The 16,336-nt window shown below is 53.2% G+C and overlaps 1 protein-coding gene across 1 annotated transcript in view; it reads left to right on the top strand.

Annotated features, from left to right (window-relative positions):
• The first annotated feature begins 3,365 nt into the window (after positions 1 to 3,365).
• WNT9A (Wnt family member 9A) overlaps positions 3,366 to 16,336 on the top strand; it is a 49,283-nt gene continuing 36,312 nt past the window's right edge. Inside the window, exon 1 of the mRNA XM_032182890.1 lies at positions 3,366 to 3,460. Coding sequence (XP_032038781.1) covers positions 3,366 to 3,460 — 95 coding nt within the window. The remainder of the gene's footprint in view (positions 3,461 to 16,336) is intronic.

Below are 16,336 nucleotides of genomic sequence, written 5' to 3'. Positions count from 1 at the left end.
TGTTTTCTGATGTGACATTGCCACTGAAAACCCTAAATTTGGTTGTTTCCCTTCATCCTGTAAATAAAACGCCTGCTTAAAGCGCCGAGCGCTTCCACGCCTGTGCCGATGTGCCACTGCCCTCTGCTGTCGGTGGTTCCAGGGACACCGGCCAAGGCCACCTTGCTGAGCAGAAACACCCGGCTTCTGTGTCACCCCAGCAACTGCTGAAGGACCTGGAAAGCCTCAAAGCTGCCTGGGGAGGATGCTACATCCAGGACCGGTGCACAGTCCCCCAGCACCACAAGCAGCATCAACGGTGAAGTCAGCATCTGCTTAGGCTTCCCCTTCCCCCTGACCAAAAGCAGAAGCGCTGACTATTTTCAGTGCTGTCTCACTTTGGAAAGAGTCACGCACACCCCAGCACATCTCCCTATCTGTGGCACCCTGCTGCAGGCAGAGGAAATGAGTAAGGGTGAGGGCTGTGCTGCCTTCCCAGGAACCAGCCTCACACCTCTGCACAGGGATGCTTGGAGCAAGCCGGGTTTCCTTCTACTCTCCTCTTGCTAAGCACACCGGCTTCTTGGAGATGTGCACGAAGGATGATTCTTGCATTTTTCCGGCAGGGAAACATGCAGACAAAGCCTCCTGTTGAGATATATTTACCTCTGCTTGTCCTCCCCTTCATTCGCAGTCCGGTGTTGTTTTTATTTAAGCTGGAGGAGCTCAGGTGGGAGCATGAGGACACCCAACGTGACCCCAGAGCCGGTCCCTGCCTCCCAAAGTCTCCTCGGTGAAAGGCCTCTAGATGGGGCTTTAATGCAACGTTGCTGCCGGCTGCCCGCGGAGCCCAGGAGCTGGTCACCTTCCAGCACCCCACGAAGACGCTGGGATGGAGCTGTGTTGCTTTGACCTGACCATCAAAATAAAGGGACTGAAATACTGCAGGGCCCTGGGGGGTCATGTCTGTCTGATTAATTTATTTATCTCATTGAAATTGATCCACTGACCCCCCCCCCATGTTTTGCACCCACTGATGCTGACTGTCCTTGGGACCACCCCGTGCACGGATGCTCAAAGTTTGGCAGGGTGCAAACCAGGGTGCCATTCTATGGGGCCACTTGGCAAAGGTTGGGGCCAGGAATGGCTGAGATGTTTTATGGGATCCTGGAAATTTAAACAGCCTTCCCTCTCCCTCTCTTTTCCCCCTCCCCATAATTTTATTCTGAAAATAAGCAAAACCCAAATAGTTTGCGCAGTGTCAGTAAGGCTGGAAATGGCACAGTGCATGGTGAGCAGAGAGAATAAATTCTTGATGCTGTTCCAGAGCCTGTTCTGAGGGTTATCTGAGGGTCCTGCTGCCTCATCCTGCACCCCTTGGGCACAGCTCTGCAGAGATGAGAGTTTTAAAGCTCTGGGGATGCTGGCTGACAGTTGAGGGGCCGGTGCCAAGTACCCACGCCCCCTCCTGTGCCAGTCCCCGTGGGACATGCGGCCATTGCCACAGCGTGACACATGCACACACGCCCGGGAGGAAAACCTTTTTGTTCTCGGCCCATGGCAGGTGCAGAAGTTGCTTTGAGCGTGACGGCGAGAGTGACGTGGGGAGCAACGCTGCCACCAAGCGCGGATCCAAAGGCTGACATTTAGGGCATTAACTGCTTCCCAGCCACGTCCTGGTCCTCCTGCCCATGCACCGGGTGCTCTGCGCTCCCCTCTGCTGCACACCACCTTGCACACTGGATCAGCCCCCGTCCCTCTTGCCTTTACAGGGCTGAATAGGCTGTACATAACTTAGTTCTTGTACGAGGGACCAGCGCTTGCCTGGTGTGCCTTGCCCAGCCTTTGCACACCAGAGCTTGTGTGCAGCCATGGGCACCCGCACGCCTGGTCTGTGCACGGCTGGCCAGCCCTCGCACAGCTCCTCACCCTTGGCATGCCCCTTAACCCTGGTGCGTGGACAATCTTTGCAGGGTTGCTTAGCCCTTGTATTTATAGCTCCTGCATGCCTTGCCTGTGTAAGCCTGCTTAGCCCTTACACAAGTGTCCAGAGCTTGCAAGAGCATCTGGCCTTTGCACGGCTGGCCAGCCTTGCACGCTTATCCCTTGCACAGCCTTTTGGTGTTTGCATGACAACCTAGCCCTTGCACAGCTGGTCAGCCCTTGCACGTCTAGCCTTTGTGACACTGCTGCTCCTCGTGATGCTCTCTGATCGCAGCACATTCTGTGCTTGCACACCAATGCACTCCTTGCACCACCGTCTGGCTGTGGCATGTCCAAACCTTGCCCTGCCACATCCAGCCTTCAAACACCTAACCCTTGCACAAATGCCCAGCCCTTGCACACCTGTCCAGCCCTGATGTATTTGATTCTTGCACAGCCAGCTCCGGCCTGCCTGCCTGTGTCCCAGCTCTGAGTCACCCGTCCTTGTCCATCTCCCTGTCACATCCCTGACCTGTCCCCATTCCCATCCTGTGCCCATCTTGTCCCTGTCTCCTTTCTGTCCCCAGCCCTGTCTCATCCATGTCCCCATCCCTGCCCTGTCCCCATCCCTGTCCCCATCCTGTCTCCATCCCATCCCTGTCACTTTCCCTGTCCTGTCCTGGTCCCCGTTCCCATCCCCATCCCTGTCCTCATCCCCATTCCATCCCCGTCCCTTTCCCATCCCTGTACCTGTCCTATCCCCATCCATGTCCCGTCCATATCTCCGTCCCATCCCTGTCCCTGTTCCATCCCCATCCCTTTCCCTGTCCCTTTCCCATATCATCCCATCCCTGCCCCTGTCCCCATCCCGCCCCTGTCCCCATCCCCATCCCCGTCCTGTCCTTATCCCCTTCCCCGTCCTATCCCTGTCCCCATCCAGTCCCTGCCCCTGTCCAGTCCCAGTTCCTGTCCCTGTCCCTATCCTTATCCCTGTCCCCGTTCCTGTCTCTGTCCTGTCCCTGTCCGGTCCCCATCCCTGTGCCCATCCCATCCTTGTCCCCGTCCCGACCTTGTCCCCTTCCCTGTCCCCTTCCCCGTCCCCATCTCCATCCCCGTCCCGTCCCCGTCCCTGTCCTGTTCCCATCCTTGTCCTTGTCCCTATCCCGTCCCCATCCCGTCCCCGTCCCCGTCCCCGTCCCCGTCCCCGTCCCGTCCCGTCCCTCCCCGCCCTTCCCCTCTCCGCCCGCCTCCCGGAGGAGGGGGAGGACGGACCTCAGGGCGTGCCCACCCCTCCCCTTCCCCTCCCCTCCCTTTCACCCCTCCCCTCCCCTCCTCGTAACCCCTCCCCCGGCCCCGTGGCCCCTCCCCGGGCCGGCCGGGCGCTATAAGAGGCGGCGCGGGGCGGTCGGGGCGCAGCGGGCGCGGCGGGGGAACGAGATGAGCAGCGCCGGCGCCGCTGCAAGATGCTGGATGGACACGTCCTGCTGGGATGGCTCTCCTCCTGCGCGCTCCTAGGGCTGCTCGCCTGCGCCCCGCGGCCCTCCGCCGCCTACTTTGGGTAGGTGCCGGCTCCTCCGCTTTTTCCCTTTTTTTTTTTTTTTTTTTTTTAATTTTTTTATAGTTTTTATTTTTGGGGGAAAAATGAGGTTTTGCGCCTCGCTCGCCCCGAGGAAGGGATGCTGTGCATGCCTGCTGTCTCCTCTTGCTGGAAGGTGCTGGGCATCCCCTGCTGACAGCCGGCACTCGCTCTGTGCTGTCCCGGAGCCGGATCCCCCTATCCTACCCTCGGCTTGCAGGGAAGGGTTTGGGTCCGTCCTGCCCCGACAGGACGGGTGGCTCTGCCCTGCACAGAAGGAACCGGGGCATTTTTTAGGGGTGCTGCCAGCACGGGGCACCCCAAACCCTCTCCTTCCCCCTACTTTACGCACAGGTGCTGTCAGCATCCCCACAGCGGGATTATTTCCCATAGCAGGGGGTGCATCCCACTGTCCCTAGCCTGAGCAGGGCTTGCACCCCAAAAAGCCGAGGGTCTCCCTGTCCCCTCCCGGGGCTGCCCCGCATCCCGGTGCCCCCGGTGCTCACCTGAGCGCTGCGCAGCGGCCGGCAGGGGGCGGCACCGGCCCGCGCCCGCTCCGCACCCCGCAGGTGGATCCGAGCCCCCTGCCCATGTCCCGGCCGAGAGCAGAGCCCCACGAACCCACCCGACCCTCTTAAACCCACCCCATAACCGCAGCCCCTTTGCAAAACCCTTTCCCGCACGGAGAGTCCGCTGATTTTTCTTCGCTTGCTGTCCCTGCTTTGATTTTTTGGGGGCTCGCTTTTTGTTGTCGGGAAGACCCTACCCAAATAATAGGGTCGGGAGTGGGGTGTGAGCACCTGGCTCAGCTGGAGGAGCGGTAGTTCTCGCTTAGCTTTGGGCTGGTGTGCTCTGGCCGCTGGTAGGAGCCACTGGACCGGCCCCGAGGAAGCCGGAGCGGAGTTGAGGTTTCCCCCCCCCTCTTTCCAGTAAAACAAATCCCGGTGTCGAGGCTTGTCCATTGCCTGTGGTCTGGCAAAGCTCTCCGAGCAGCGCTACTTACATCTTCTCTTTCCAACTCGAGAGCTGTTTAACTTCCTGCTGCTGGGGCTGCTTTAGCGAGGAAACCGCCTGTCCTGTGCGTGCAGGTTTGGGGGAAAAAAAATCCTTTTTCTCCTGCCGCAGCTGCACTGAGCCCAGGAGCTCGTGTATCCGCTGAAGACCACCGGCACTGAGCAGTTGTAGTGTGCCTGGGGGACTGATGGGGCTTGTAAGGAGCTTGGCTGTAATTTTGCTGTTAATCCATGTGGTGCTGGTATCTGCAGCAGAGCAGCAGGTAACTCCTTCTCCTCTCTGGCTTCTGGGATTTTGCTTCTGGCCTCATGGGGCTGGTGTAGGCTTAAATTCAGGGTGAAGGTGTTGAGCTGAGGGCAGTGTGCTGATGGTCTGGTGTCCTGACCGTCCTGGGTGCCTCGGGACAGCTGCTGCTTCTGATTTGAGGCTCCCTCCCTGGCAAGGAGAGGGGAGAGGAGATGCTGCCAGATGTGTGCCCGCTCCGATGTGCTCTCCAGTGCTCTGAGGCTGCTGCGGTACGCAGGGAAGTTTGCTTATGCAAAGCATCCTGCTCGCCCCTTAGCAGCATCTGCTGCTAATCTCCTCTTTGTTCTTCCCAGGGGCCTGCAGCGGAGCCTGCACTTGCTGGGCTGCTGGGGACTGGGGGAATAGTCAGTATGGAGGTCCTTGGTCTCCACTGATCCCACTGATGTGTGATCCCACGAGGGTGTGGGAGAGGTGAGCTCTGCTCGCTGCTGGCTTCCTTACCCCTGATAAAGGAGCTTGCTCTTCCTGGAGGTCTCACCTGGAAAAACCTGTGTTCCTGTAGGGCTCTTGATGCTTCAGGTACCCTGTGATGGCTGGTGTTGATCCTTCTTGCTATGCTGCTGCTTATAAAGGTAGCTGTGTGCCTGGGGGATCTGCCCCAAGTATTATTTGAATGTGAATCCATCCCCCCAAAAATGTGATTCTTTACCCCCTGCTTTGGGACAGAGCTGAAATGCCAAAGTGGGCTCAGCTAATGTGACACCTTGTCTAGGCAGGGGAAGGGATGCTCCTTCCTGCTCCAAGGTGCCATCAGAGCCACCGTGACACCTTCGGTGGCCTGCTAGCACCTCTGCTCCAGGTGCTGACATCCCTGCTGGAGTGGGTGCACGAAGCAGATGTCGTGCTGCAGCTTTGCTGCTCCCTTCTGCAGGCTGCTGGGGGATAGGGACAGCTGTGGGTGATCCCTTCCCTCCCCCCCATCCCCAAAGTCTTATTTCAGGGAAAGAATTTGGTGTCTCCAAATGTGTGGCCTGCCAGGGAATTAGTGCGGGGGGGTACAGAAATGGGGCATGGTTACACGATAATGAGATTGTGTCAGCATGTAGTTATGTCTGTGCCTGCCCCGTGGGGCGGGGGTGATGCTGGGCTAAGGAGGCCACAGCTGGAGGCTGCTGCCTTCTCCATCCCCGGGCTGCCTGGTTAGGATATGGGCTGAAAGTGACAGGGAGGGGTTTGTCCTTTGCTTGGGGCAGCCTCAGCGCTGCTCGCTGGGTGTTGCTGACCTCCTCCCTGGTGCAGGAGGGGAGAAGCTGCCAGCTTGACCTGGCCCAGCAAAGGCAGGGGCTGAAGGGATGCTGGTGCTTTCCCTAGTGAGCAGGGCTGTGTCCCTGTAGACCTATAGGGTCAGAAGGGGCTTGTTGGTCCTAGTCACAGATAGCAGCTGGTGGAGGCTGGCCTTGGGGATGCGGTGATGGAGCATCTCCCCAGCCCTGTCTGATGGGATTTCCTGATATTATGGAGGGGACAGCGTGCTTGTGACACTGCCCAGGAGCTGGTGGCTTATGGCAGGTTCAACGTCACCCGTTGGGATGCCTGCTGGTGAGGGTGCATGTTAGGATAGGGGTATGTTTGGGAGATGTGACCACAGAAGGGGACGCATTGCCCTGCGATAAGCCTGGTGAGATGCATGGGCTGTGCCCCAAGCCAGCCTGCTTTTAAGTTCAGCCCTTTCCTTTGCAACTGGGCTGTCTTAAAACTAATCTTCACTGTATTAGAGCTGGCTGATGGGGGATTGCTTGGAGCAGCCCCAGGCTGCTGGGATCCCTGAGAAGGCATTGCGTTTCACTTGCCTCCCCTTCCTGCTTCTCTTGTGCTTTTCAGCCTTGGGTGTGGGCACCTCCCCTCCCTCCCTTTCCTCCCACAAAATTGGGGGTGGTGGAAATGCCGCAGCAGCATCTGGGAGTTGTGTTGGGCCCTGCACTGCTGGGCTTTGGAGGTGGCAGATGACAAGATCAGCTGTGCTGGGGTGATTAACTCCAGCCCTGTGGTGCCCTAGGATGGGGAGGTGGCCCACAGGAGCTTGCTCCTTTCTTGAGCCGCCTGCTCTGAGCTCGCATCATGTCAGGGCCATAAATCAAAACCCCTCTGTTTCTTTCTGGGTGCTCTGATTTATGGCCTGACTCTGTTTTGATACACCCCTAACTTTTTGCCGAGGGAAGTGTTCCTCTCTGTGGCTCAGCGTTTGCTCTGCTCTCCTCCCTCTGCAGAAGGAGCTGAGGAGCCGAGCAGCTCTGCCCCCCTCTGCAAACACTTGTCAAGACAGTAGTAATGTTACAAGTGGCTCATGCTCACATAGTGTTTATATTGACAGATTGCAATGTTCTTCGTAAATGTAACCGATCCGTACCCTGCACGCAGGCAACAGGAACCCTGAAATGCTTGCGTGGGGGAGAGGGAGGGAGGGGAGCATAGCTTACCCTAATTTACCAACATGCTGCTACTGGGAGCAGGTGCTGGATTGCACGGCGGGGTTTTTGGTGCAGGAAGTGCAGAATGGCTTTGCTGCCCATGGCAGGTGCAGGATAGGTGCCTGAGCTATGCTTCGAGTGCTGCTGGGGTGGAAGTGCAATGTGCCCTGCATTCTGGGGGATTTTTGGCAAAACAATGCTGTGAACACTGGACTGGTGTGGATGTCCAGCTGCTGGTGACCACCCAGATGGGGTGGGTTTGTGGGGGGAGTCTGAGTTAACATGACCTTCTGGATGGAGTTGCTACAAGCGCAGTACCAGCTTGAACATCCCTTCCAATAAAAGCAAACCCCATGGGTGCTGGCCCTCTGCTGACCACCTCTTGCAGCCTGTGGACGTGCTAGGTGCTCACCCAGCTGCTGCACATCCAAGCTCTCTGTACCTGTCACTTGATGGTGGTGTGGGGCCATGCACCCGACTGGCGGCTCCCACCCGCCGCCTGTGAACTCCCCGCAGCCAGGCCGCCCTGGGTTTGCTTTCCAGACACGCTGGCCGTCCCCGGCGTGTGTGTGAGATGGAGCAGCTGGTTCTCGGCACAACCCGAAAACAAAACCTGGGCTCGGGTGGTGAGGGAGGAATGCAGTGCACAGTTGAGCGCAGCTGGAGTGCCGGGAGGTGGCTCTGCCATCCTGCCCCGCTGCCGGGAGCTTCTCTGTCTTTCCCCCAGATGGTGAGGCTGGAGTTTAAGGTGCTGGATTTCTGGGTTTGCTTGGAATAGAAAGGGTGGGCCTGGCTGCTTTCCCTGCTCCTTTTCAGCTGGGTGAGTTGTCACGTAGAGGCTCTGCCTGCTTTGATGGGCTGCTCTCCCTTGCTTAGCCTCTCTGGGCCAGCTGAAAGCAGCATTTAACCCCTGTTCTTTTGCAAAGGGGACCCCCATGTCCAGATAATGCACTTGCTTTGTGGTTGATTGAAGGTGGTACTGGAACTGATGAAGTGCCCTAAAGATCATGACAAACCTGGGAGCATTGGAGAAGTAGCTCTGGGTGTGCATGAGATCCCCCAGACCTGCGTTGTCAGGCTGGGGGGTGCCTGGCAGCTCCCTCCACCTGTGGTGTGGTGTTGGAGCAGAGCTTCATTCATGCAGGTTTGTGTATTAGACTCATGCCCTGGATTGACTGCATTGCTTGGGACCTGAGGACAGTTGCCTCGTGCCTCAGTTTCCCTTAGCTGCCAGCTCAGCAGCGAAACTGAGCTTGTTAATGGGGAGTGCTGTGCATACCCTATGTCCAAATACTGTTCCCTTTTTTTGGGATGGACACCAATGCTACAGATGACTCCTGGGGGAGAGGGTGGCTCGTTATGAGACCATTAAGTGAATACTTGGCAAAGCAGGAGGCAGCCAGTGACTTCCTTTAATGTGACTGGTGATGCAGAACTGGAGGCCGGGGATCTATAGGACTCTGGTCTCCTGGTGAAAGGCTTGGTCAATGATTAACTTGCTTTCTGGAAGCTGCTAACAACAATAAAAGGGAGTCCAGCCCCACAACCCCAACACAAAAAGCCCATGAGTGTTTAATAATTAAAGGCCTTGTGCTTTATCGAAGGGTAATGAGAATTGCCTTAAGGCTTATTCAGTGGTGGGTAATTGAATTAGGCTGTGGGATTTTAAGGGGGGAAGGTCTGGGAGGCTGCATGGAGAATCCAGTGTGATGCTCCTTGGTCTGAATCATCCCAGCTTGACTGGGTTTTGTCAGTCTTTTGCTTTCTTTTTTTTGTTTGCTTAATGCTCTCTGCTGGTGGTGTAATTGCTTCTTGGAAATGTTCCTGCCCCAAGGATGCTCCCTTCATCTTGTTTAGGTGGATACTGACAACTTTCATTCCTGGTGTCTTCCTTTGAAATGTTGATATTTATTTATTCCTTGAGATTTTTTGGTGGGAGAGCCAAGCCAGAAGACAATCAACTAAGCCATCTGTATTCATGGAGCAGTCAGAGACAGAGGTGGTACAGAACTGGTGGGCATCCCCTTTGTTTCCAGTGCATGAGGTGGTTTCTGCTGCAGAGTTGCATGGGGCCTAGAAAGCTCAGAAGAGGTGAAGACATCTGTCTGTGCTGTCTTCTGCTCATGTCCCTGTTCATCCCTCTTAATTCAAGAGAGGGATTTGGGTTGGATAGAAGTTTTACAGCTTCTTTTTTTTTTTTTTTTTTTTTTTTTTGGAGGCTGTTGAGCTTTCCTGTTGGAATATGAGGGAAGCATTTTGAACACTGACCCTTAGGTCAGGTTATCAGAGGTGTAAAGACTTCTACTGCCAGAAGCTCCACATAGATCCTCAGCTCCAGTTACATGGAGCAGTGACATCTTCAGCATGTGGCTGAATCTCTGGTCACTTGGTCTGTGGTACTGATGGACAAGTCCATCCCAGATTTCAGCAGAGGTATTTAAGCAGAGAGGGCTCAAAGCATTAAAACTGTTTTGCTCTGCTGTATGTTAAAGCTCTGATTTTTGTCTATGTAGCTACAGCTGTGTCCTGTGGACAGTACTCCTGAGTGGGATGGCAGTTTCTATACTAAAGCATATGTTAAAATTCATCCCAAGCTCCCTGACCCTCCAGGTAGGAACCTGCCAGGTTCCCAGTGTTTTCCTGAGGGGGTGTGGTGTTGAAGCAATCCCAAAAGTTTTGCATACCTGGCTCTCTGGACTGCAACCACACGGAGCCCCTGGCTTCTCTCCATAAGGAAGCAGCCTTGCTCTGTGCAGACAGAAAAGCGCTCTAGTGGCTTGTGGCGTGTTAATGCAGCTGGTTCCTCAGTCTGAGCAGCCCTCAGCCACCGGGACTGGGGGGAACGCTGTCCCTCCTGCAGGATGTGGTTGCGTGAGGCTGCTGCAGGTCCTGGAGCAGCACACCAGACAGGGCACATGTTCCTGAAAGACTGGACCCAGAGCTGGGAATAGGAGCTAGAAGTTATGATGCTGGATGGGAAGGGTTAACCCTTTTGGAACTAGATGTCAAAAATCCTAGTTTTTCTTTTCTTCCCCCCCCCCCCCGCTGTTTAACTGTGCTTTTTAAGGTTCCCTCGGATCATGGCTGTAAGTGCTAATGAGCCTTATCTCTCGAGATACGGTCATAAAATACACTTATGAAGTTTATCAGCTTGGTAAGCTTTACATTTCATTGTAATGTGTGTTTGCAGTGCGCTAAGTGGAACAGGGAGTATTTTGTGACTACATGGATAAACACAGCAGGTATGGGATTTGCTTTAGCTGATAGAGTTCTTTGCAACAGCTACGGGGAGAAAAACATCAGAATAGATTTTTCTATTTCCAATGGATCAAACAGCTCCCGTATGTGCCGCATGGTCTTCCAGTCTGCTTGTGACCTGAAATCCTCCTCCTGCAAGGTGGGGGGGGAATATTTTGTTGGTTCAGTTGCTGAAGGGCTTCTTTTGGGGGAAGGGGAAATGACAGGTTAAAAAAACTTGAACTCTTCCTTTGGAAAGAACATGGAGCAGAACAGCGCTCCTATACACCCGCTGCAGAACATGCAAACTCAACAGTATCTGACATTAATGCTGAGTCTGTGCTGGCTTGGAAGGTAGCATGGAGCGTGCAGTTCATGTTGATGGGATGCCATGAAGTATGGGAGTTGGCAGGCGTTTTATGAGCATATTCATTTGGCCTAGCTCATTAAAATAGCATTAATTGGATAGCCAGACGCTTGTGGAGCTTGGGAGGAAAAAAATAGGTTGCTCTAACTTCTGCATTTTTCTTACACTAGGTGGACATGTTTCACAACAGCAGCAAGAGTTTCCTTTCTTGGAAAAACTGTTCAGAGTGCTCCAGAGACTGAAGGAGCACAACTGGTCCTTTAATGTGCATGGTAGGAGGTAGCTGCTTGCGCTCTGGAGCAACAAGTGGTTTTGTCTGGAGGTGAATAATGAAGTACTGAGATGCACATAGGAATATCTGAGCTTAAAAACATGTCAACTGGCTGTCTTCTGGCTATGGAGGCACTGGGAGGAATGGGCAGAAGTTTAGCCAAGGCCTTGGTCTGCTGTTGGGAAACCTCTGTGGGACCAAACTGTAGAGCAGCTTCCCAAAGTAAGCTAGGGTCTAACAAACTCTGGATTCTAGACAAAGTCCTTCTGGAAGAAGCCCAGGAGTAAAAGAACAAGCTTCCATATCCTCTTGGTCTATTTTCAATCTTCTTTCATACTCACAGTACAATGAAATTGAATTTGAGATATGAGGATGTGTCCTGAGTGACCTCTGGGTGGTGCATTCATACCTAACAGGTAATTAGGTGGGACAGGTTGCCAAGATGAATTATTTTGGTGCACAGAGCCTGTGGTTTGACACTGGATTTCCAGCTTTTGTATCTTTTGTACTCTTCAACATGTCAACATAAGCTGGTCACAGCTTTGCTCCGAAAGGATCAGCATTACCAGGTGAGCACTGATAGAGGTGGGTTCTCCCACACCTTCAATAAAGCCTCTTCTAAACCCCAGTCAGAGCAAGTTATTACCCTTTATATTCCACCTCCAAGTGCTCTATTTCTGTTCCCTGCTGCCACCACTCAGCTGTAGGTGCCAGCTCCCCCAGCCCTGCATGTGGGCACGAGCTTGTGCTGCTGACCCCCTATGGGCTCAGCTGTGGGATCACCAAGGGCTTGTGTTAGAGGAGTGCCCACTTCCAGGCTCTAATATGTGTGGCCTGGCAGGTTGCTCTCATGACATGCTTGCTTCAATCTTTGTAGCTTCCTCACCTTGTTACTGGACAGGGATGGTGCAGAAGACCTGCCTGTGGCTAATTCCCAGTGTAGACCTTGCTCTGTGAACTCCTCCTGAGCTGAGTGCATTGACAGGCTGTCAATGCTATGGTGAGGTCAGACCTTTAGATATCAGCATTGAAATGTTTTCTCTCTGCAGGTTGATTTTTTTTTTTTTTTTTGACTTGATATTGTGCTTGGTGTTGCAATAAAACAAAACTTACACTGGGCTGCCTACAACACTTACTAGAGATTGTAGGTGGAGCTGGTTCTGCTGTGCAGGTGGACCTGTTGCAGAGGACTTCTTGCGGAGCTTTCCAGCTCTGTCTTCAAGGATTACTGCTGGCAAACACCTTGGTCTGAACTCTGAAGCTGCCAAGTGTTCACTCTTCTGCATGCTCAAATAGTGCTCCTGGGCTGTGCTGTAGCTGAGCTTAGAGGGTCTGCATTTTAGCCTGGTAAGCAACATGAGTGCTTCATTTTGGATCTGTGCTAAGACTTCTGTCAGCAACCCCTGGCAGGATGTGTGTTTTGGGGATCAGTTCTCTGCCCAACCCTACCACTGAAGCTCCCCAATACCTGCAGGAGGTCTGCCACATCCTTTTCCTAGTTGCTTTCCCGTCAAAACCTGCTTTCAATGGAATCATGAGACACAAATTGAAAGACAGTGGGAAGCACCAGTCCTGCCTCTTATGGACCTCAGCCTCTTCCAGGGTAGTGCCTTTCAGTGCTGGGGAGCTTGTCATGTTATGCCATTTAGGATGAGGACCCAACCTTTTGCACTGGCTCCATTGGTATTGGTTTTGGGGACCTCTTTCAGAGAAGCTGGCTTCAGCTGGGCTTGTCCAGCTTAGCTCAGCTTGCAGGCTGCTGTGAGCCCTGCAGTGCCACAGCTCCTGGGGGCTGCCCATCTCCTCTGACCAGAAACCCTACCCTGGAGCCCAAACCCCTCTGGGGACAGTTCACCACAACTGATACTTTATTTAACAGAACTGGCTTGTTTTGCTTAATCTTGACAAAATTCTTTCCTAGCCCTAATCCTCTTCCAGTGTAAGGTGAGATCCTGAAATACCTGGCAAACTAATAGCACAGCTCTTTCTGCATCTCTGGGCCTCTCTGTAATCAAAAGTGGGAGGGGGGGCAGGGGTGTTTTCAGCCCCTGCCAAAGATAAATCTCCTGCTGGGAGCTAGCAGGGAGTTATTTCCCAGTCTGTGGTTAGCAAGCTGATCTGACAGGCCAGAGGTGAAACAGCCACTTGAGCTGAATTACAGGGTCTAACCAAAGATCCAACACTTCCTTTGGCTCATTAGTGCTCTGTGTTGCATCCCTGGTGACTATTTCTATCTTCTGGCTTGTCCCATGTTGACTCTGGAAAATCCAGAGGCTTAGCATGAGTTTGAAGAGAAGACCAAAGAGCTGCTCTCGGGAGAGAGAAAACTGGACGAAATGAGGCTTTAAGCAGTCCCTGCTGTCAGTGTTACATGCCTTTTTTCCTCCTGTTTTGCGTATTTGAAGCCAAAACCTCCATGCTGGCTTCTGTAGCTGATGCAACGTGTTTATATACAGATGTGTCTATGCAAGATGTAGGACTGACATTGCTTCGAAGAGCTGGCATCAGGAGGGGAGTGGAACCATGTATAGCCTTGCATTTGTTTCCTGGGCTTACAAAAGGATCGGGAGCTGTGCAGAAACAAATCTCACTTGAGGTAGTGGCGATGCCTTCAAATGAACTGCATTTTGGCTGTGGTGAGCTTGTGATGGGTTAGGTTCCCTGTGTGCTGTCCCAGAGGCTGCCTTGCAGATGTAGTGGGGAAGAGAAGGACATCTTTGCTCAGCATTGTATCCCCTGCAGCATTGTTTGGATTGCTGCAAGGCTTATGGAAAGCCTGAGCTGGAGTTGGGAGAGGGGAGCTTAAAGGCTTGGCCTTCTCTCTCATCAGAATTTGAGACTGCCCCAGGCTTGATGGCCTCATGCAGTGACACTGGCACTGTTTTACCATGTCCCTAAGCAGCTGGCAGTGGCTGAGCCTCCTCCCTCGCAGACCAAGCTGTAGGTAGGGGAGCACCTTGTGGTGGGGAGCCGGGTGCTGACCCTGTCTGCTGGCAGGGGCTGATGGCTCCTGTGGCGGGTGCCATATGAGGCTGGTGGGTCCCTTCCAACTCAGGATATTCTATGATTCTATGCTGTACTTCACTTGCTGTTGGACAGCTCAGCAGTACGGGGACAGAGGTGGGGAGCAGAGGGACTGCCACGGCTATCCGCATGGGTTTGAGCTTGGGCATAAGCCTCAGGGTGCCTCAGCTTGTAAAACCAGTCTGTTACTGGGGGAGCAGGCTGTGAGCAGAGTGGGGGACTCAGTTCATGTCTGTTAGGCGGCTGGGATTTTCTCAGGAGCCTTCTGATGAGACAGGAGTTACTGCTCCTCTTGCATCAATAAAGGGGGTGTCAGGACAAATTTATGCACTGATTGCTTTAACTCTGAAATGCCCAGTAAGGAGGAATCCCTGGCTTCACCCTGCAAAGTCTGCTGGTGAAGCTAGCCATGTAGTGGGAGCTCTTACTTTAGGGGTGCGGTGTTGCACCACTATCTTCCTCCAGAGCCCTGCTGGGGAAGTATGGCTGGATTTTCAGTGCAGCTGCTGCTCTTGCATAGAGCACTGGCCATGCATTGCTCTTGCTACTGTCAGCTGCCTGAGCGCCTCTGTTTATGTATCTAAAGCTTGAAGGCTGGAGAAGGAAGAAATCTGACCAGTGCAATGGAAACCTTCAATTCCCTGCAGTCCCAGGAGGAGACGAGTAGCTTCAGGCTGAGGCTAGGAATGAACTCCATTTGTACACTGCCTCGCCTCTCCAGGAGGAGCAGCCAGGAAAAATATCAACAGTTCCATTAAAAAGTCTGCTGGTTTGCTAAAGTAGTGAAATAAACATACCTGGAGGCATAACAGCCTGAACCACACAGGAAACATTAACTAGAACGAACACACGCAGGCTTGCTCCCTCTCCCCCTGTATATGTACCAGATAAAAACACTCTGCGTCCATGGTAATGTGGAAATCAAACAGCAGCTGGGGGGATTATTCTTAGCTGGGGAAGAACAGCCTGGGATCAAACAGGGGCTCGGTGCTTTCCTAGAAAGGCAAAACCTGTGTGGAGCCTGCTCTGTGCTGCTGCCAGCTTGGTCTGGGGGGGACCTGCTGTAGGAGCTGGGGTGAGCTGGGGATGCTTGTCCTCCCCTTGATATGTTGCCCATTCTTTGCTTCCCCTTCCCTAGTTCTGTGGGAACTGGCTGGGGCTGGACTGTTTTTCTCCAACCAGTTGAAAATCTGGGGTGGGAACCAGTGGGAAGCGTTTAGCACCTGGGAGCACAGAGGAGTGGGGTGGATATTATAGCACTGAATAATAAATGAATAAATTAATGCCAGGTGGAGACGGGCCCTTCAGTCCTCCCCTAAAGCATCTCTGTGGCAGGGAGAGGGCAGACCAGTGAACTTCTTGGTGGCATTTAAGTATGGCCTGAAGGAGAGATGGTGCCAATACTTTTTGGAGCAGTGACCCTGGTCCCTTAGCTGCCCATAAAAACAGCATCCCCTTGGCCATAGCCAGTGTATGTGGCACGTAGAGAAAATACATGTGGAAAATGCCTTTGCTTGCAACCAGATGGCACCTGTCAAGCACAAGTAGACATTTCTATTACAGTAGTCTTATTTGAGTGTCTTGGACCACTCCCAGCTTTGCAAAGCAAAATAGCCCTGCTCTAGCTGTCCTCCCAAAGCAGCCCCGGAGGCAGATTGATGTGATCCTTGCATGCTAGAGACAGTCCCTGTGCTCCCGGGCCTCATCTGCACAGCCACTTAGCACGACTAATCTGAGCTGACTTTTAAAGTGGATTAGTTCAATTACTCTTAACTAGCCCTGGTGGAAACGCTCTCCCTGGGGATTAAAGAGCCTTAATTCACTTTAACATACTTGATTTCAGTGCAAATCAGGCTAAACTGAATTAAGAACACTTTAGAGCCCTGTGTGAAGGCAGCCCTTCAAACTGATGTGGTTTAACCAACCCACTTTGCATTCCTGTGCTCGATTCATTCCTGTTAGCATTGCTGGAGTGTCTTCTTACAGATGGCTAATATAAGCAGCCTCTCAGATATAAAGCTGCAAACACGTTACCAGGCTAATGTGTGAACCAGCTCCTGTGCAGAGCTGCATCTGATGATTCAATGCTCAAAAGCACCTGGCCTGGGTGTTTTAGAGGTGTTTTCTGTCCTTTTCCTCTGTATTTCTTACTCTGCATTTTCTTTTCCAGATTTTGCTTTTTTTTTTTTTTTTTTTTTTTTAACTGAACTCTTTGCTTTTTCACTTAAAGT

The sequence above is a fragment of the Aythya fuligula genome, chromosome 2, assembly GCF_009819795.1.
Source record: "Aythya fuligula isolate bAytFul2 chromosome 2, bAytFul2.pri, whole genome shotgun sequence".
NCBI lineage: Eukaryota > Metazoa > Chordata > Aves > Anseriformes > Anatidae > Aythya > Aythya fuligula.
The sequence above is the reverse complement of the archived record's forward strand: the minus strand, read 5'-3'. Positions and strand labels throughout refer to the sequence as shown.